We start from the raw sequence: 22,095 nt of genomic DNA, 5'->3' as shown, positions 1-22,095 counted from the left end.
TCCATAGGGACCGTTCCCTCCATGACACCCTGGTCCACGTCTCTATCACCCCCAACTCCTCAACCCCTACCCACGGCACCTTCCCATGCAATCACAGAAGGTGCAACACCTGCCCCTTTATCTTCTCCCTCTTCACCGTCCAAGAGCCCAAACACTCCTTTCAGGTGAAGCAGCGCTTCACTTGCACCTCCTTCAATTTGGCCTACTGCATTCGCTGCTCCCAATGCAGTCTCCTCTACATTGTAGAGACTGACTGCAGACTGGGTGACTGCTTTGATGAGCCCCATCGCTCAGCCTGGAAGCATGACCCAGACCTCCCTGTCATTTGCCATTTCAACACATCACCCTGCTCTCATGCCCACATGTCCGTCCTTGGCCTGCTGCAATGCTCCAGTGAAGCTCAACGCAAACTGGAGGAACAGCACCTCATCTTCCGACTAGGCACTTTACAGCCTTCCGGACTTAACATTGAGTTCAACAACATCAGACCATGAACTCTCTCTTCTATCTTTTACCCCCTTTTTAATCCAATTAGAAAATAAATATTTTTATTTTTATTTTTTACTTATTTATATTTATTCATTTATTTTTATCCTTTTCCCCAAACTGCACCCCCTCCCCCACCCCCGCCCTTCACCCCCAGGGTTATCTGTTACTTGTTTCTATGCGTGCTCTCACAGAGTGCTGACCTTTATTCTGGAATTACACATTCTGCTATCTTACCTTTATGCCACTATCAGCACCTTCTTTAGTCTTTAACAGTACCATTAACACTATTTGTCTTATGCCCATGACATCTCTGTCAGCCTCTCCTTAGCTGCCACCTATCCCTGACCCTCTATCTTGCCCACCTGCTCCACCGCCTCTTAAGCAGCATAAAATACATCACATTTCTGCTTGTCTCCAGCTCTGTAGAAGAGTCATACAGACTTGAAACATTAACTCTGTTTCTCTCTCCACAGATACCGCCAGACCTGCTGAGTTTTGCCAGCAGTTTCTGTTTTTAATCCCCTGAACTATCTGTGCTCCTGCAATTCTGGTCTCTTGCACATCTCTGAGTTTCATCACTCCACCATTAGTGGCTGGGCCAAGCCATTCACTCCGGAATTCCTTCCCTAATAGTCAACTTTCTTCCACCTCTCTCTCTTCTCTGTAAAGCTTGCCTTATTGACTAAGCTGTTGATCACCTGTCCTAATATCTCTTTTGGAGCCTAGGTGTCAAATTTTTGTTTGATCCTATAAAATTGCCTTGGGATGTTTTATTCTTTTAAAGGTACCCTAATGCAAGTTGTTGTTGTTGTTGCCATTTGGGTAGTCTAATCCGGCTGAGAACCCAGGAAATTCCTCGGAGATGCTCCCATTCTGCCAACAATACATAAGGCTTCCTCACGCTAATGTCATCAATAGATCAAAATCCTGGAACTCCCTCCCTAGCAGCACTGTAGATGTACCTCTATCACATGGACTGCAGTGGTTCAAGGAGGCAGCTCACCACAACCTTCTCAAGGGCAATTAGGGATGGGCAATAAATGCTGGCCCAGCCAGCGAAGCTCATATCCCTTGACTGAATAATAAAAAATATTAGAGTGAGAGCAGGTCCGAGGGATTTCTCCAGACACAGACATGGGGGTTAACCAGCATGATTAACCAAGTGATGTGCAGGAGTGGGCAGATTGCTCTATTGAAGTATGCATCCATTCGGCTGAAAATATTATTTCAAGCATTGTTTTTACAAATGTTGTTATCAGATCTGAGTTCAGAGACAGTCTTTTTGCTTTCCCCTTGACATCCATTTTGTATCTTAACATCATAAGAACTGTGTCCTTGAACATGTAATTCATAGTCTTATGTACATGTTTTTGTCCATGATGACTTTGGACATGTCAATAGTGGAAGTCTCAGGAACTAGTAATTGCGAGTTTGGCACATCCTCAACAGACTTTTCAGTCTCTTCATTAATGCCCTCAGGGGCTGAATCACTTCTCCCAGTCTTGTCTGACAGAAGTCGCTGAGCATCCTCATGCTCCATCTTCAGCCTCACTGGTTCCTCTTCAACTTGGCATTCAATTGGAATACAGTCCGATTGCGAATTTATGTTCAGGCATTTAGACACACTAATCCACTCCTTTTGCAAGAGGACACATTATTTTTTAAGTCATTCACATGGTAGTTTAGTCATAATAAGTTAAGGAACTAGAAAACATCATGAATCATATTGGGCTACATCCCCAACCTGTTCTTGATAAAAGTCACTTGATAAAAGTTGGATAGATCAGTTAGCCTAAAATAGTGGAGCTGTCTCTAAACTTAACTGGAACTTTGGACAGGATATTATTTCATGTCTTGCTGGACAGTAAATCTTGTGTCAGTCCAATGTTATTTTTTTTCTGTCCTGATTCAATAAATACAGCCTAACTGGTGTGAAGCCACTTAACCAATGGCATAAAGCATTATGAACGGTTACAGGAACCACAAGTTTCACTCACTGTTTCTTATTTGCAGTTAGCAGTAAGTGGTGCAAAGTTAGCTTCAGAAAGATTCCTGCTGGTCCCTAAAAATCAGCACTGTTAGTTCACACTTCCACAAAGGGGAGCCAGTGGCAACTGTAACTTGAAATATACCAGTGCTGTAACATTCTTTTATCATGTTTCGATACGGTTAAATGGAAGTTAAAATCCCTACAGCATCTCCCTCAAGTGGACATACTTCACGAGTGAGTTCAATACATCTGAACATATGAAATAGGAGCAGAAGTAGGCCATTTACCCCTTGAGCCTGCTCTGCCATTCAATAAGATCATGGCTGATCTATTTGGGTTTCAAACTCCAAATTCCAATCTACCCCCAAAGGGACTTTGAGTCCCTTGCCTAACAAGAACCTATCTACCTCCACCTTAAAAATATTCAATGACCCTACCTCCACCACCTTTTGAGGCAGAGAGTTCCAAAGTGTTTGTATGCTATGTTGTGGTGCCTAAGAATCAAGCCTGGCTCTTTCTTTGCCCTATAGATGCAGTAAACACATACACACACTCCATTTGTGAAAATCCTGGATGAGCTATTCCTCTCTTTCCTCACCTAGAAACCTTATTGCTGGCACATAGCTAAGATCAGCCAACTCAGCACAGGCAGCCCCCAGGAATTGAACATATAAACATCCTGCCTTCAGTACCACACACCAAGTGGAACATTTACCTCCTGAACCATTAGGAGAATGCCTATTAGCTCCTTTTTTTTGTTTAGATATAGTATTCTGTGACATTGACATCACACAGGAACTGGCTTGAAGAGGTTTATGTGTCTGGCAGTGTAAGTGAATCGAATGAGTATATATGGTAGAAGCCCATGATAATGACTGTCACCTAGAAATTGCTATGTGAGATAATGAGGTACAAATGCTTAACATGTTCTTATGACATTTCCCTATCTGCTTTAACTGCTTAAAATGCACATATTTTAAACGAGTTGTCTACTCGGTTAAAATAACAGACAGTGTAATGTCACATGAACTCTTTGAGCATTCGTACACTAATATGAAAGGCAATAATTTCTCGGTTTGTATCTCCATAGATATATTTTAGCTCCCTGCAGCTCTTTTTTTTCTACAGCTATAGGATTTCTGAGCTGTTTGCTTCAATTCACTCCCACACATTTGATAGTCTACACAGGGTAAATGTTATTAGTCATTGACAGGAAGGCAACAACAGTCACAGAAGGCAATCAGCCTGATTCATGGTTTTTCTAATAATTAAAAATAATTGGAAAATTTGGAGGGCTAAGCATCGAGCATATTGTCCAATCGGTCCTCCCCTACAGATAATCTTCACACCAGATAGCCTAACCTGATCGAGCTTACAGAAGGATCACCATGTGATGTAAATCTTTCCACACCTGCACGATTTATGGAGGGAGACCCCCAAGTATCTATCCTTGGCTCCTCTTTCTCATCTGCATGTCGTGCCAACATCCACAAACATGCAGGTAACACCCAGCTCTACTTCTTCCCCACCTCTCCCTCAATCTCTCTACTGCCTGTGTTGTAAGACTGCTCGTCCAACATACAGTCTTGAATGGGACAGGTTTTTCTCCAGCTAAATATTGGGAAGACCAAGGCCATCATCTCCATCCCTTTCCATGAATCCAATATGTTTGCTACTGACTCCATCACCACCCACCTCCCTAGACATCATGAACCAGGCTTTGCTTCAATATCCCATTTGAACTAGAACATTGACTGCATAATTCATGAATTGAAAGGACAAACTACTTCTTGTTTTCTGCCTTGGGCCCAATCTCAGTTCATTTGTCACTGAAATTTGCATCCGTGTCTTTGTCACCTCCACATTCGACTATTCCAAAGCTCTCCTGACCAGCCCTCCAGCCTTCATCCTTTATAGAATTTAGCTCATCCAAAACTTTTGCTGTTCATATTTTATCATGCACCAAGACCCACTCAACAATCGCCAATCTCCCCACTGCCCTTCATCTCCTAATTCCTGAAATTTAAAATTTTCATTCTTGTGTTTAAATCCAGCCATGACCTTTCCCTCTTTGACCTGAATCTTCCTAAAGATGGATGAGTTCTCCAGCTTACTCAAAATGATGGTGGAGCCCCGATTCCAGAAGTTCCATCTCCGAACCCAGCACCTGCCATTTTCCCCAGGGGTGGGGGATTGACAGCAGGTTATAGTTTGCACACTCGTGGTTCCCAGAGGCAGCTGCACATGTTAAAGTGCAGCTGCCTTCAGTCAGATCCAATTTTCAATAGAGGGATGTCCAAAACAGGACTTGTACACATTACACCTATCAAGAGAATTTAGCAGAGATCTTTGGAGAGGCAGGGCACTCTTTTGTATAGGTTCAGGGATACCTTTGTGAGAAGTAAGGTGCCCTTGGTATTTTTCAAAATTAGACATGAGTGTGTGTAAAAAGTGGATAAACTCATTGGAACTATCAAACTGTCAAAAGAGCTGTCAAGGGAACTGCCAAGGGGTCTGTCAAGCTGTCAAGGGAGCTGTTAAAGTTCATCGCAACGGTCAAACTTTCAAATGATTTAAATCTCCAACCCTTTTTTTCTAAAATCTGCAGGTTAAAAAGAATCAGTGTTGCTATTTCACTCTGTCTGTGATATAAGCCTGAAGATTATCATTACACGATTTATGCTGTATGACTGATTTCATAACCTATCATTAACACAGTGGGGTGCCTGTCAGTTCCATTTGATTGTCATCCCAAGTTTTTTCAAGTCTTGATGTGGGGCTGTGAATACAAGTGCTTGTTGTTGTAAGGAATTAAGTGGTTGAAAGAATTTAAATTTAGTGAATGGTTTTTTTAATCAGTGAGAGTTTTTTTTTTAAATAGGGAATTCAACAACAGATATTTAGAACTTTTTTAAATTTCCTCTCAGCATGAGTCCTGAGGTAAATTTGCTTAAGGGCTATAAGGACCATGGGGATTGGTGGAGGCGCATGAATTGGCACGGAGGGTATGATGGACCAGGGGGGTTGCATGAGGGGCCATGGAGGTCGGTGGGGGGCATGCGGTGGCATGGGTTTGCATGGATGGGATGTGGGGGGGCTGAGGAGGTGAGGGCTCAAGGGCTATTTTATGGTTTTTTTGCAGTTGGGACAAAGTACCGGGTCACCGAGGTCATCCTGTCGTCCAGCCCGCCTTTGCACCCAACAGCTCCTGCGCTGCCTCCGAACTGCTTCCAGGGTCAGCGGGCACAACTCCTGTTAACATCCAGGCCCATGGACTGAAAATATGAGCACCCTGGACACTTTCTCCTGAGCCTGGTTGGCGGAGCCAGGTGTTTATACGACTCTGCGCTCCCAACTCGGGGGTGAATATTCAAGCCTTCATATCCGTTACTTTTGCCAGCAGTGCTAGAAGAGCTTAAATGTATTTAGTGCTTTTCACATCCTCAGGATATTCCAAGATGTTTCATGGTCAATTAATTTATTTTTGAAGTTTAATTATCAATCCAATGTAGGCAACCCTTCGTCTCAGACTTTGAGCTCCACTGACTCTGGTCTCTTGTTCATCCCCTCATCAATGCCTCATCAGTGATAGCCATTCCTTCAGTTAACCTGGAATGCACTCATTTATCACCTTTTACTCTCCCTCTCTCCCTATCTCATCCTTTAAGACCCATCTTAAAACATAACTTGCAGAGCTAAGATTTAGGTCAGCCCTCCTGTTAGCCTCCTTAAACCAGTGTCTATTCTTTTCCCCTAACACCTCTCTAAAGTGTCTTGGGCCATCTTCCTATGGGTAATGCTTTTCACTCGGTGGGCGTGTGCCTGAACCACTCGAGCATTAAATAGCGTGCGTTGATGTTGGCTGAGCGCCCCGAAGTCAATGCGCACTCTCGTGACACTTCGCTCGGTGGGCGCACGCGGGAAGCGGAGGCGCTCCCAAAATTAATTAAGAGGCCAGTTAAGGCTCTTGACATACCAACTGTTGCTGATTTTATGTAGCACAGGCAAAACGGGCAGGCCACACTTTGCAAAAGCTCCTCCATGGGCGGGATAAGAAGGGTCAGCAGCATTGTCAATGTGAGTAATGAGCAGTTTTGGAGATCGTGTGCTGCTGGTTGCTTATGTGAACTGGACCAGCTACATTTCGCTTCAGAGCTTCATTCTGATCATTTCTAGGCTTCATTTCAGGACTCATTGTTGTCTTCCAGACCCCTGGAGGATTCAGACTGTGTGGACCCTTTCCAATATCAAACAGCCTTCCATAACCTTGGTGATGGGGTTTGTGGTCTCTGCTGGAGGCACCTCCTTTGAAGAGGAGGAGAGAGGCAGAAGGGAGAGGAGGCCAGGTGTCCCAATGCATATTCCAGGGGAGCGACCTGTGGGAGGACAGGTGCAGGCAGAGTGGGGGGCAGAACTAACAGGGAGTCCAAGGTGGAAGGAGCCACAGAAGATGACACTCTCCTGCTGCCAGGGTTTGAGGGCAGTGATGCAGCTACCTCAATATCCGAGGTGCAGTGCTGAAGGAGGTTCCACCTCCCAGGGGAACCATTAGCTCCATTTGTCAGAGGATCGGGCCTGAGATCAGCTTGACTGTGTGTGCATGGACGTTCCATGCCAGTGGCTCTGAAGGCCACAGTGACCCTCAACGTCTATGCCTCCAGCTCTTTCCAGGGGTCAGTGGGGGATCTGTGTGGAGTCTCCCAATCAGCTGTTCACAGCTGCATCAAACTGGTGACAGAAGCTCTTTTCAAGCATGGATTGACTTTTATTCATTTCTGCATGGACGAGGCCAGCCAGGCTGAGCGAGCTAGAGGCTTTTCTGTGATTGCTGGGTTCTCCCAGGTCCAGGGTGCCAATGACTGTACACATGTGGCCATCAAGGTGCCAGTGGGTGAGCCCAGTGCCTTTGTTAACACAAAGGGATTCCACTCCATGTACGTACAGAGAGTGTGTGACCACAGGATGCAGATTCTACAAGTCTGTGCAAGGTACCCTGGCAGCTCCCATGACACTTACACCCTGAGACACTCTCAGGTGCCAAGGCTCTTCAGTGCTCCAGCCCAACTGGATGGATGGCTGCTGGGCGACAAGGGCTATCCGTTAAAGAGGTGGCTCATGACGCCTCTCCACCACCCAAGAACAGTGGCCGAACAGTGGTACAACTGGTACAAGGGCGGTGGTAGAGTGGACCATTGGTCTTCTCAAGATGTGCTTCTGATGCTAGGGCCATTCAGGGGCCACGCTGCAATAGCCCCCAGAGTGGGTGTCACTGATAGTGATTGCATGCTGCGCTCTCCACAATCTGACACTGACAAGGGGGGACCCACTGGAGGAAGAGGATGTTGACGCAGTTGCACAGGCCACAGATGATGAGTCCAGTAGTGAGTCCGAGGATGAACAGGGTGAAGAGAACATTGAGGGTGTGGAGGCAGACCAGGGGAACCTCCAGGGAGGCAGGGACACTCGGGATGCTTTGATCCAAAACACCTTCAGCTAACCTACCAAATAAGAACCACCAGCACATGCCAGGGCTGCAACCTCCATACTCGATCCCTGACAGGACCAGTTCCTTGGCCAACAACATATACCATGTGCCTTTGCAATAAAGTTTCAAGAGACACACGCCCATCATTACATAGTGGCCTACCCTGCACCTACAGAACAAACAAAGCATACTCATGCCAATAGCACAAAATCAAATCTCATCTCATGTTGCACGTGACAGATCGCTGAACTAAACATTAACCGGTATTGTTTGTCACACCATTAGAAACCTCAAAGCAAAATTGGGGAACAAAATATTGCCCGTGATAAGCCCGTCTTGTGCTTAAGGTGCTTTAAATTTACTTTTGCAGGTGCTACGTCTAGGTGCTCCCCCCTCGCTGGCACTGGCCTAGGAGACAGCTTGCTGACTCTTCTGTATTGTTGGCTTTGATGACCTTGGCGGGCGTCCTCTGGCCTGTGGAGCCTGTGCTGGTCCCACCTGGGAGGGAGTGGCCAGTGCCAAGGTTGGCATCTCTCCAGTCACCGCAGCCTCATCAGATGTCATGGTCATTGGCAGAGGGGCAGAGGAGTTGCTGCCGTTATCTGGAGCACCCTGGGAGGAGCTCGCAGAGACAACAGGCAGCTCATGCACCAGTGTGAGGTCGCTCTGGACCTCACTGCTCCCATTGATGGATGGGCACCTAGCTGGGATCCTGGATGCCTCATCCAACTCACACATGGACACTGACCAACTGAGGTCATTGCCTGTGTATGGGCTTGCAGGCCTAAGTGCATCCCCAGGGACCGCTGATTCTGCCCTAGAGTAGCCTCTCCATGAGAGTCGCCACTCTCTCAATGGATTAGGCATTGTGCTCAGCCATGAGGGTCAGCGCAAAGGTCATGCTCCGCAAGGACTCACCGAAAATGGAGACCATGGCACGCATATGCTCATGTATCTCCACCAGGTCCTCTCGCACAAACCGCTGGCCTTCCAGCAGCTGCTGCCTAATGGACAACTCCAGGGTCCATCATCAGCCTTCAACTGAGCATTGTCCTGGTCCCCAGCAGTCCTCCAACTGCCGGCGCCTTGGGCACTCCCTGCCTCCGCCTGCACCTCAAGCGCGTGTGAAGTGCCCTCACCAATGTGCACCGAGATACTAGATGGCGATCTAGTGCCCACCGAGGTGCTGGTAACTGTGCTGGTGCCTGCTTGACAGAGTGGGTGTGAGGCAGGTGCATGGGGAGCATGGTGGTCCTCCGGGGTCCTCAGTGTGAGCGCCTGCTGGTGAACCTAAAAGGGAGAAGAAGAACATGTCATTAGTGAAAACCATCACATTGTCAGTGTGTGTGCCAGGCACCCGGGCGAGACAACAGAGATCCACATCATGGTGCCATCATCTTTCGATTAACAATGGGGACTCCAAGTTCAAAGCTCATGCCAATGAAGAGTCTACACTCGAATGGTTGCCCAGTCCGAAATTCTCACCTCTGTGCACTCCACTCTTAGCTTCATCTGAAACCCCAACCTCATCATGGCCAGTTGATCGAGGTGCTTGCTGCCTCTCGAGTTCAATGGTCTCCTGCTCATAGTGGGTGAGGATGAGAAATTGTAGGGGTCCCCCACTAGTCCGCAACCTCTCAGTGTTGTTATGGGATGCCTTCTCCTGAAAGGACAGAGAAGTATTGATAAGTCCAATCTCTACCTGCAGCACCATTGCAGCCTGGCCAACCCCAGCTGAGGAACACCTTGCAGGGTACATCCGATTCTTGGCCCTTGAGCCACAAGACACTCAGTCCAAGCAGCGAGGGCTCACCCTCTTGGCCAGCTCTGGCGTCATTGACAGGTGCTGCTCATAGGTGCACGGGGGGTGGTGGGGTGGGGGTGGCCAGCCCTTAACTGTTCTCCCTGCTGACCCATACCAATACAGTATTCACCCTTCCTGAGCGCAGCAGGTCATTGAAGCACTTCCAGCACTGCACCCATGTGTGCCTCACCATGTCGCGGCTGCTCGGCAGGGGTGCCACCTCCTCCCATGCCCTCTTGGTGAGGTGCGGTGGCCTCCTCCTTCCCGTCTCAGGGGAGAAGGGTGTCCCTTCTGGCAGCCACCTCTTCCAGGAGGGCAGCGAGGCGCTCGTCAGAGAAACTTGGAGCCGACTACCCCACCGACCTCATCTCCCGCATGGATTCTCCTTCCTGGGCCACAGCCATGTCGCTGCTGCAACTCTGGCGCGGGCAGCCTCCCCGGGGGAGCTGCCTGCGCCACTTTTGAATCGGCTGCCGGGTCGCCATTGGACCCGGAGGACAACGTGCCCCTGCCCCCGCCTGCCCCTCCTCAGAGGTTCCCCGGCGGCCTTTCATGCGGGCCTTAGTTGGTCCGCCAGCGCGAAATCGCCTTCTGGCCCCGATCACGGGTGGCTGTTGGCTTCCTGACCACCCCCACCTGCCCCTGGCTGAGCCCGCCCGCCAAGGGCAAAACTCAGCCCTATATTGCAGGCTCTATGTAAATGCAGCATGTTGCTTTTGCTGCTGTTGATGTGATTTTCTTTAGAACAGGGTTCACTGTTGGGAAAGATGACTTGCAACATTGGCCGTCGTAACTGAGCTCATAAAGATTTTATCCAATTGGTGTGTCTATCAAATCAAAGACCTTAATGTCCAATGTCACTGAAAATTCTGACTGGATGCAAGCTTCAAGAGTCTTCTAATGTAGAACTTGCAATGACAAAGAGTGGTTGAGGCAAATAGCTTAGATGCTGTCGAAAGGAATCGAAAGATACATGAGTGACAATGGAATAGAAAGCTATGCTGAAAGACTGAGTTGAGATAGATGGAATGGCGGGGGTGGGGGTTGGGTGGGGGGGGGGGCGCGGTGAAGATTCATATGGAGCATAAATACCAGCACAGACTAGATGGGCTGAATGGTTTGCTTCTGTGTTATATATTCCATGTAATTTAATCTGTAATGGACTAGGAATTAGCAACGATCAGGCAGCACTTGCACAACTGGCTATTATCCAACTAACGTTTTTGTAAAATTATCATATTTTAATAGGTTTTAATAGAGGAGATGGTGGTGTAATGGTAATATCACTGGCATAGTAGCCTAGAGGCTCAGACTTAATGCCTTGGATCACTGGTTCAAATCCCACTATGACAGCTAGTGGAATTTAAACTCAATTAATAAAATCTTGAATATAAAGCTAGCCTCAGCAATAGTGACTATGAAGCCTTCACTGATTGTTGTTAAAAACCCATCTAGTTCACTAATGGCCTTTTGGGAAGAAAATCTGCCATCCTTACCTGGTCTGACCTACATGTGACTCCAGACCCACAACAATGAGTATGACTCTTAACTGACCTCTGCAATGGCCGAGCAAACCAAAAGCTATTAGGGATAGGCAACAAATTCTGGTCTGGCCAATGATGCCTCTAATCCCATGAACTCCCTTGGAGCTAGTACATGAATAATGATCACTTAGTTGAAGTACAGAAAGCTGCAGACTCCCAAGCTATCATGTCCCAGCCTGGGTAACTGAATGGGAGAGATGACTCAAGGATTAAAAGTTAAAACAATTGTTTCACATTTTACCTGAAAGTTTCCATTGTAGTCCTCAAAGAGTTCAACAAATGAATGTTTTGGGTCTGGTATTCCTGGGAAAAGCCGAGTGTTTACTCTAAAGATATAGACACACTGTACTAAGTGCACAATCAGAGGCAGACACATAGCCTTGGACTGAAATACAGAGAAAAGCTTAAACAAAGTAACTAGATCTGTTTGTTCTATCACAGTCACGTAAGATATATATATGTTTCCTCTGACTACACTCTTATTTTTTAGTAGAAAGGTTTTGTGTTCAAGTTCCACTGTTCAGTACAAAAAATAGGTTGACACTTCAGTGCAATGCTAATGGAGTGCCACCCTGGCAGAGGTACATCTTTCAGATGAGGCATTAAAACAAGGCCTTGTTGGTGTGTTCATATCTAAAATGCCATGGTTTCCGTGTGTGAGGGTGCAAAATCAGGGGTAATTTTGAGATGTAGCCCATGTTTTTTTTCATTCAGAGCGAAAAATAAATTAAAACATTCATGGGATTAAAAGTAGGAAGTTTAACAGGACATTTGGCCCAAATTCAAGAATAGCGAAGGAAGAAGGATTGTGGAGACATCAACTATATGTTTCCAAAAAAAATCATTGGAAATGGGAGAGGTGCAAAAGGTTTGGGTGGTCACTAATGTTAAACATCTGTTTAAGAAAGGTGAAATGGATACGTTTAAAAATTATAGGTTGGTAAGATGTGCTCAGTTGTAGCACTTATGTCTTGGAGTCAGAAGGTTACGCACTTAAATCCCACAACAGAGATTTGAGCACAAAATCTAGGCTAACACTGCAGTGCAGTGCTGAGGGAGTGCTGCATAGTCAGAAGTGCCATTTTTCAGATGAAACGTGAAACCCAGGCCCTGTCTGCCCCCTCAAGTGGATGAAATGATTGCATGGCACTAATATGCTGGCAAGATGGGGATTTTTCCCCAATGTCCTGGCCAATATTTATCCCTCAACCAACATCACTAAAACAGATTATCTGATTGTTATCTCTTGCTGTTTTTGGAACCTTGATGCAAGCCAAACAGTTATCACATTTCCTAGGTTACAACACTATACTTTTTTGGGTATAAAGCATTTTTGGATGTCCTGAGGTTGTGAAAGGCGCTTGATTGGCACCCCGTCCACAAACATTAACTCCTTTCACCACAGTAGCAGCAGTCTGTATCACCTACAAGATACACTGCAGGAACTCACCAAGGGTCCTTAGGCAGCACCTTGCAAACCTACGATTGCTACCATCTAGAAAGACAAGGTCAGCAGGCACACGGGAACACCACCACTTGAAAGTTCCGCTCCAAACCACTCACCATCCTGACTTGGAAAAAAATCGCTGTTCCTTCACTGTCACTGGGTCAAAGTCCTGGAACTCCCTTTCTAACAGCACTGCCGGTGTACTTACACCACATGGACTGCAGCAATTCAGGAAGGTAGTTCACCACCACCTTCTCAAGGGCAATTAGGGATGGGCAGTAAATGTTGGTCTAGCCAGTGATACCCACATCCCATAAGTGAATAATAAAAAATAAATGCAAGTAATTACTTTCTCTTTTATTGTCACACACCTGTTTTTGGTGCTGTTTCAACTTACATGTCATCTTTGTCCAAAATCTTTTGCAAATGCTCATATCTGTATACTGTGGACATGTATGGTTGAGGGTATGAAGTTGTGTACTACATGTGCCTCTACAGACGCACAAAATGGCCACATAAATAGAGCTATCAGGCTACCTTGTTGAGAGAGCAGTACTAAAAGACTCTGAGAGGTACATCAGAGCCACGGGAGTACAGCTTTTCACCTGCAGTCATCACTAGCCTCTTCCTAAAATAAAAATAAAAACTCTAAGCATATTACCCAGAATTAGTAAATTCAAACAAAAGAGAGCTGGGAGTTTGCCAAAAATAACAAATCTGTCCAGATATTTGTCTACTTGAATGGTGGAATAGGCTTGAAGTGTTGAATGGACTACTCTGTTTTCTACATTCTCACGCTGCTATGTTATAAATTGAATTTCTTATTTTTTTGACACAAGGAAAATTCTTTTAATGGTACAACCCAGTTGGGTCCCTATTACCAAGATACTTAACTTCTGACCTCATCTTAACTGAACTCCTGAGGCACATGTTCATGCCTTTCTTCATGCTACTTTTACCACAGACTTTTTGTTGGTCCCTCTATAAAGGGACCCTGAAACCTAAATAAGAAGGTAGTTAATCACCTCATTAAAAGGGGACAAAGTTATGAAGGCAGCACTTTCTGTTGCTCCTGTTTTCTCTGGATATAAAAAAATGAGTAAAGACGTACATTTTGTCATTATTAAAATAACTTTTTTTTAAAACTGCTGTCAGGGCTCAATGCTTTGAGTCTCTTTTCCTCCAGGGCTTTTCCACCAATGCCACTAACAGCTAGGAGTCCCTTCCTGCCCAGAAGTAGCTCCATTCATTTCAGAATGGGTTAACTTCAGAAAGGCCTGGGAACAAATCTACAGCCTGTCTTCTTAACCCTCAAAAACCCTACATTGAATGCCTGTATCCAGGCAACTGTGTATTGCTTCTCAGGTCGATCAGAAGTCCCGATATTCATCTGATTTTATTTGATAACGTTGCTGGGAAGAACCTTGAGATGTTTGGAACCAAATAAAAGGAGGTCTTATAAAAGTAAGTTGCAGTTGCAGAATCTCGTTAAATGAATGGAGCTGCTTTGGCAGCCTCTGTGGGCCACCATAATACTAGAAAATTGAGGAGTCTTTTAAAAAGAATTTCAATATCCAGGACAGAGCTATTGGTTTGATCAGCACCCCACCCACCACCTTAAACATTCACTCCATCCATCGCAGTTGCAACATGGTAGTAGTGTGCTCCTTCCAAACCCGTGACCTCTAGCACCTAGAAGGACAAAGACAGCAGATGCCTGGGAAGGTCACCACCTGCAAGCTCCCCTCCAAACCACACACCACCCTGATTTGGAATTGTACAGCCATTCCTCGTTGCAGGGTCAAAATCCTGGAACTCCTGACCTAACTGTGGGAGTATCATAGCCGCACCAACTGCTACAGTTCAAGAAGGTAGCTCACTACCACCTACTCAAGGGCGATAAAAGATAGGCAATAAAGGCAGGCCTTACCAGAAACATCCACATCCCATGACTGCAAAATAATAAACACAGTGGCTCAGTGATTTGCAAATAGGCCTCACTGGAATGGTATGAGGGACTGTCCATAAAGCACTGCTGGTGGGTGCTTTACAGTTCACCCTGATTTGTGATGATATTTAAGTAAGTGGGAATCTCCATTTGACCCTGTCCAGCTCTCAGGTCCACTGTTGTTCAACAATATTAATTTTTACAAGTACTTTCCCTGCAACACGGAAGAAACATCTTTTACCTGAGAACTGATTTCATGTGGAGTGAGCACGGTATTTTATTAATTATTGGAAACCTATTTGGCATTTTAGTGTCCCGGTAATCAAAAGATTGTGATCAGGGATCTCTGGCTTTGGAAACTACAGGGTCATACAGTGCAGAAGGACTCATTGTGCCTTCCAGCTCTTTGAAAGAGCTTTCTAGTTGGCCCCTTCCCCCAACTCTTCCCCACAGCCCCTGCAAGATCATAATTTTTTTCCAGATTCCATCTGCATTTTCCATGAGTAATCGGTAGAGCCAGAAGTGTGTGCGAGGAGTTTAGTTGAAGTTTCGCATCTTCTTACCCCATCCCCTCTCAACTCGGTAATTTGATCATAGATTCATATTCATTGCTTAACCCATGTCAGTTTCAGATGAAAGCCTTGTCAGTTTCACTTAGCAGGTGGTAGAAAGTGAATGAGGATCTGTAACTATTTAGTGCATGTACAAGATAATTTATTGCAGTTGCTATTTCAATAATTGTCCAATGTACAGAATTGTAAATGATGCAACTCCGCATTTTAAGGCCAACTAAACAGGAAGCATTGGTTTCTGGTCAGACCCACAATTTTAGCAGTTGTGGTTTTTGGGCCCATGTGTCATCACCAAATGTATTTTGAGTATTGCTGAAAAAAGAGACATGCAGTCAAAACTTTTTGTCTTGCACTCATCAGGACAGATGCAAAAATACCAAATTTCAAAGGGAGCGACAATTTATACAGCATGGGGAAAGGGATGCTGATTGGTTGGCAAGTTGGCTCTGACTGGTTGACATATCGCCACGTCAGCCAATCAGATCCTACTTGCCAACCAAGCAGCATCCATCTTCTCATGCAGCATAGATAATTGTCCTCTTTGAAATTTGATATTCTTGCATCTGTCCTGATGCATACAAGGCGAAAATCTTTGACAACATGTCTCTTTTTTTCAGCAATGCTGAAGTTCTATATTATTAAGTGACCAAATGTATCTTTCTGGATCAGCAATCTAGCATGCAAAATTCAAGACTGATAACAAAAGAATGTGGCTTGGTCAAGAAATAATGAAAGACCACTACAATGGTTCAAGAATGGAAAGGGCTAGAAAGTTTATTCAGAGCATTGTGTAGAGGTACTTAGTACTAGAAGCCAAGGCAGACCAAGAAAATCTGTTTTGGAGACTTTCAAGATCGACTTGTCTCACAAAGCGATACAAATGATTGAAAGGGCTAAACCAGATCAGAATCGACTGCAGCAGAATAAATTCTTTTGGCTCCATTGCTGTTGCTGAGCTGATGGACGGGAATTTAGTCTTAGTAGTAAAGAAGCAAAGATCTTTGATTTCTTCCTGACCAAAGGACATCCCAAAGCACTTTCCAGTCAATTAAAAGCATTGTTGCTTTGGTTTGCAGGACATACATACAGCAAGGCCCCATAAACAGCAATGTGATAACAACCAGATAATCTGTTTTAGTGATGTTGGTTGCAGGATAAATATTGCATAGCCATAGGGAGAACCCCTATGCTCTTCTTTGAATGGTGTTAGAGGATCTGTTGTGTCTACCTGAGGGGCAGACGGGGCCTCCCTCAGCGATGCTATGGAGTATCACTTTACATTTCGTGCCCCAATTTCCGGAGTGGGACTTGAACACCCAGCTTTCTGACTTCAAGCTGGGAGCTCCAACACTGAGCCACACCTGAGACTGTGGGATGGGATTTTCGGCCCCCACCAGGGCTGGGATTGGAAGCGAGCAAGAGTTAAAAATAGGCCTGTCCCTGCCCAAATCCCTCTCCCAACACAGCCACCACCACCACCCCCCCACCCCAACACCCTCCCCTCCCCCACCCCCCACCCACCAGCTTGCCGGATCCTCTGTTGCATTCAGCCTCAGGGCCACTTTTGGAGAGGCGGAAGTGGGACCAGGCAGGGCTACCCATCCGCACACTGCGAGTGGCCTATCAGGCTTATTAAGAACCTAACTGAGGCCGGTTAAAGGTTCCTGCAGGCGGCGGGGGCCAGTTTGGCTGCCTGGTGTCATCTTCCAGCAACAGGCCAGAGAGACCAGCACTCCAGGTAGGCCTTGCTGCCCTCCCCGCCTTCCTGGGGATAAGAGCAGTCACAGGCCCCATAGTGTTGGCCTAGCTGCAGAATATGTTTTCTAATTTGCACCTTTAAAATATTGAGGAGAGGGTGCCTCCATTTTGAAGCACCCTCTCCCTTTTCACAGCCTGCCGCTGTTCTCAATTTGGTAGGCCAACTTCAGCCCGACAATCCACTGCCCTAATACTGTCTCGCTGCCCATTTTGAACTGAGAAAGTCCAACTTGAAGCCCTTTCCAAGGATTAAGCTTCCCACTGAAAAAAATACTTCACTCACCTCTTAATTTTATGAAGTACACACTTGAGTACAACAATAGACAGAACTGCTGCCAGCGGTAAAACCAGGAAAAGTAAATTTATTGTTGGTGAGGTGGATGAGTCTTGGGGAAGAAGAAGGAAAGTAATCACATTAAATGGCAATTATTTAAGGACAAAGCAGCTTAGAAATTCAGGCATGCACATTGATCCCACAGCTTGGCCTGTCATGAAGCTAGTCAGTGTGCTTGCACATGAGCAGGGGAGAGACCTCATCCTGAGTGAGACAAGGCCAGAGTGAGTGTGGTTATTGGCAATTTGATGCACAGTGGGAATTTGGTGCAGAGGGGAAGAGGTGCTCTTTGCATTTTTTCTTTGCTGTCCAACTTCTTAAATCTTCAGAGAGTGGTCTTGCCCTGCAAGCAGTAAAGGCCACAAGGGAGAGAAATGATGAGTGGATGAGGTTGGGTAAGTATTTACTACTTTTATCGCTTATAGTTTAAGGTCTTTTTGTGGTTTACAGTTTGTATATTCTGTCATAATGAGGATCAGGAAAGAAGGGCCCGAGAGTAATTGGTTTAAAAGGTTTAATTTAAAGGGATAAGTCATGGTAGGAGATCTCAAAGCCATGGTGTGCTCCTCGTGCTCCATGTGGGAAGCTGGGAACATTTCCAGTGCCCGGGACCAGCATGTGTGCAGAAAGTGTGTCCAGCTGCAGCTCCTGGAAGCTCGGGTTTCAGAGCTGGAACGGCGGCTGGGGACACTGTGGAGCATCCGTGAGTCTGAGAGCATCGTGGATAGCATGTTTAGAGAGACGGTCACACTGTAGATGAAGGGACTTGAGGAAGGAAGGGAATGGGTGACCATCAGGCAGTCCAGGAGAAACAGGCAGGTAGCTCAGGAGTCCCCTGAGGTCCCGCTCGTAAATCAGTGTTCTAATTTGGAGGCTGAAGAGGGTGCTGGTTCCTCCAGGGAGTGCAGACAGAGCCAAGCTTCTGTCACCACAAGCAGCCTGTCTGTACAGGAGGGGAGGAAGAGAGGAAGAGCAGTAGTAATAGGGGATTCTATTGTCAGGGGAACAGATAGGTGCTACTGTGGTTGTCAATGTGACTCCAGGATGGTGTGTTGCCTCCCTGGTGCCAGGGTCCGGATGTCACTGAACAGCTGCAGGGCATCCTGAAGGGGGAGGGTGATAAGGCAGAGGTCATGGTGCATGTTGGTACCAATGACATAGGTAGAAAGAGGGATGAGGTCTTGCATTAAGAATTTAGGGAGTTAGGCAGTAGACTGAAAAGCAGGACCTCTCAGGTTGTAATCGCTGGATTACTCCCAATGCCACATGCTAGCAAGTTCAGAAATAGGAGAATAGCGCAGATGAATATGAGGCTTAAGAGTTGGTGCAGGACGGAGGGTTTTAGATTCCTGGATCATTGGGACCGTTTCTGTGGAAGGTGGGACCTGTACAAGTGAGACAGTCTACATCTGAACCAGAGCGGGACTAACATCCTTGCTAGTGCTGTTGGGAGGAGTTTAAAATGATTCAGCAGAGGGAGGGGACACAGAATGTTAGTAGAATAGGGACACATCATAATACAGTAAAACAATCAAGTCAGAGGGAGTACAGCTGCATTAATTTTCAAAGGAGTAAGGCAAGGCTGGATGGCCTGTACTTTAATGCCAGGAGTATTACAGGTAAAATGGATGAGTTAAGGGTGAGGATTGATACGTAGAATTGTGATATAGTAGCCATCACAGAGACATGGCTGAGGGAGGGGTAGGATTGGCAGCTCAACATTTTGGGACACAGAATCTTCAGGCAAGACAGGGGAGGGGGTAAAAGAGGAGGAGGCATTGCATTATTAGTTAAGGAGTCAGTTGCTGCAGTAAGGAGAGATGATATCTTGGAGGGGGCATCAAATGAAGCTTTGTGGGTAGATCTTAGGAGTAAAAATGGAGCAGCCACATTGTAAGGTGTTTATTATGGACCAAATAGTCAGCGGGAAATTGAGGACCAAATATGTGCACAATTTGAGGAGGTGTGTAAAAACAATAACAATAGGGTAATTATATTAGGTAATTTCAACTTTCCCAACATTAATTGGGATAGACATAGTGTTAAGGGCTTGGTTGGAGTGAATTTCTTGAAATGTGTACAGGAGAACTTTTTAGGTCAATATGTAGAGGGTCCGACATGGGACGGCGCAGTGCTGGACCTAATTCTGGGGAATGAAGCCAGACAGGTGGCTGAGATGGTGGTGGGGGATTTTAGTGATAGCAACCACAACATGGTACAATTTAAGCTTGTTATGGACAAAAAAATAGACAAGTTGCAAAAAATTATTTTGGATTGGTGGAGAACGGATTTCAGTAAAATAAGGCAGGATCTGGCCAAGGTAGACTGGGAACAGATACTTCTGGGGAAATCTACAGAAGACCAGTGGGGGGGCACTCAAAAAGGAAATGGGGAGGGTACAGGCTCAACATGTTCCCTCTAGGGTGAAAGGAAGGAGTAACAAACCCAGAGAACCATGGATGACCAGAGATATTCAGGATACGATGAGAAGGAAAAGAGAGGCTTTTAGCAGGTACAAGGGATACAAATCAGTGGAGGCATTAGTGGAGTAAAGTAAGTGCAGGTGGAGCTTAAGAAAGCAATTCAGAAAGCAAAGGGGATATGAGAAAGCTCTGGCTGGTAAAAGCTTGTCCATTAGGAACCAAGGGGGCAATCTATCGGTGGAGCCAGAGGACATCGGTAGAGTTTTGAACGAAGACTTCACATCTGTCTTCACCCAAGAGAATGAAGCTGAAGGTATGGAACTCAGGGAGAAAGACTGCGAGGTTCTTGAGCAAATTGATATAGGGAGTGACAAAGTAACGAAGGTGTTAGCAGGCTTAAAAGTGGACAAATCTCCAAGTCCGGATGATTTGTGTCCCAGACTGCTGAGGGAGGCAAGGGAGGAGATCGCAGGGGCTGTGACCCAAATTCTTAATTCCTCTCTGGCCATGGGATAGGTGCCAGAGGACTGGAGAACAGCTAATGTGGTTCCGCTATTTAAGAAGGGTTGTAGAGATAAGCCAGGAAACTACGGGCCAGTGAGTCTCCCGTCAGTGGTAGGGAAACTATTGGAGAACATTCTGAAGGAAAGAATCTATCTCCACTTGGAGAGGCAAGGTTTGACCAGTCATCATGGCTTTGCCAGGGGGAGGTCATTAACAAATTTGATAGAATATTTTGAGGAGGTGACCAGGTGTGTAGGTGAGGGTAGTGCAGTTGATGTAGTTTATATGGATTTTAACAAAGCCTTTGACAAGGTCCCACATGGGAGACTTATAAAGAAGGCAAATGCACATGGGATACACAATAATTTGACAAGGTGGATTCAAAATTGGTTTAGTTGTAGGAGGCAGAGGGTGATAACGGAAGGCTGCTTTAATGACTGGAAACCCACATCCAGAGGCGTACCACAGGGATTTGTGCTCGGTCCTCTATTATTAGTCATTTATATAAATGACATGAATGACTATGTGGGGTGTAGGATTGGTAAATTTGCAGATGACACAAAGATTGGCCGGCTGGTTAACAGTGAGGTTGAGTATCTTGGGCTACAGGAAGATATAGACAGGATGGTCAAATGGGCAGATAAGTGGCAGATGGAATTTAACCCTGAAAAGTGTGAGGTGATACACTTTGGAAGGAGTAATTTGACAATGAAGTATTCAACGAATGGCATGACACTAGGAAGTTCTGAGGAACAAAGGGACCTTGGCGTGTGTGTCCATAGATCTCTGAAGGTGGAGGGGCATGTTAGTGGGGTGGTGAAAAAGGCACATGGGACACTTGCCTTTACCAATCGAGGCATAGATTACAAAAGTAGGGAGGTTATGTTGGAGTTGTATAGAACCTTGGTGAGGCCACAGCTGGAGCACTGTGTGCAGTTCTGATCGCCACATTATAGGAAGGATGTCATTACACTGGAGGGGGCGCAGAGGAGATTCACCAGGATGTTGCCTGGGATGAAACATTTAAGTTATGAAGAGAGGTTTGATAGGCTTGGGTTGTTTTCATTGGTGCAGAGAAGACTGAGGGTCAACCTGATCAAGGTGTACAAGATTATGAGGGGCATGGACAGGGTGGATGGGGAGCAGCTGTTCCCCTTAGTTGAAGGGTCAGTCACAAGGGGACATAAGTTCAAAGTGAGGGGCAGGAGGCTTAGAGGGGATGTGAGGAAAAACTTTTTTACCCAGAGGGTGGTGACGGTCTGGAATGCGCTGCCTGGGAGGGTGGTGGAGGTGGGTTGCCTCACATTCTTTAAAAAGTACCTGGATGAGCACTTGGCACATCATAACATTCAAGGCTATGGGCCAAGTGCTGGTAAATTGGGTTAGGTAGATAGGTCAGGTATTTCTCATGTGTCGGTGCAGACTCAATGGGCCGAAGGGCCTCCTCTGCACTGTGTGATTCTGTGATTCTGATTCTGTGATACTAATGTATATAATATTTTGGAAAATATTTTTCTTTTAAAATAGAGGCTTAGGCTGCAGGTGTGTCTTAATTGGATTAAAGCCAACTAATCTGGGTGCTTTGATTTGTACTAGTTTTGATATGTAAACAGAGAGATAGTTTGCATTTTTATTTTGTGAATGGAGCATCCAAGAAGTGGAGTGAAAACTTGACGTCTATCTAGCAGATACCAAGCCATATGTTTATATTACTAATAAAATTGGTACTATGAAAGGGGTTTCATTGTTAAAAGGTAAAGTTCAAAGAAGCTGGTGATACAATGAGAATTTGAATTC

At 45.8% G+C, this 22,095-nt stretch overlaps 1 protein-coding gene across 1 annotated transcript in view; it reads right to left on the bottom strand.

Moving 5' to 3' along the window:
- Window positions 1-1,836: 1,836 nt before the first annotated feature.
- LOC121284464 (cytokine receptor common subunit gamma-like) overlaps window positions 1,837-22,095 on the bottom strand; it is a 46,097-nt gene continuing 25,838 nt past the window's right edge. The window contains exons 8-10 of the mRNA XM_041199960.1: window positions 17,321-17,423; window positions 11,554-11,638; window positions 1,837-2,125 (exon numbers count right to left, since the gene is read on the bottom strand). Of these exons, the coding sequence (XP_041055894.1) occupies window positions 1,838-2,125; window positions 11,554-11,638; window positions 17,321-17,423 (476 nt within the window). The 3' untranslated portion in view covers window position 1,837. The remainder of the gene's footprint in view (window positions 2,126-11,553; window positions 11,639-17,320; window positions 17,424-22,095) is intronic.

This window comes from Carcharodon carcharias, chromosome 11 (genome assembly GCF_017639515.1).
Source record: "Carcharodon carcharias isolate sCarCar2 chromosome 11, sCarCar2.pri, whole genome shotgun sequence".
In the NCBI taxonomy this organism is placed as follows: Eukaryota; Metazoa; Chordata; class Chondrichthyes; order Lamniformes; family Lamnidae; genus Carcharodon; species Carcharodon carcharias.
This window is presented reverse-complemented; position numbering and strand designations above follow the sequence as displayed.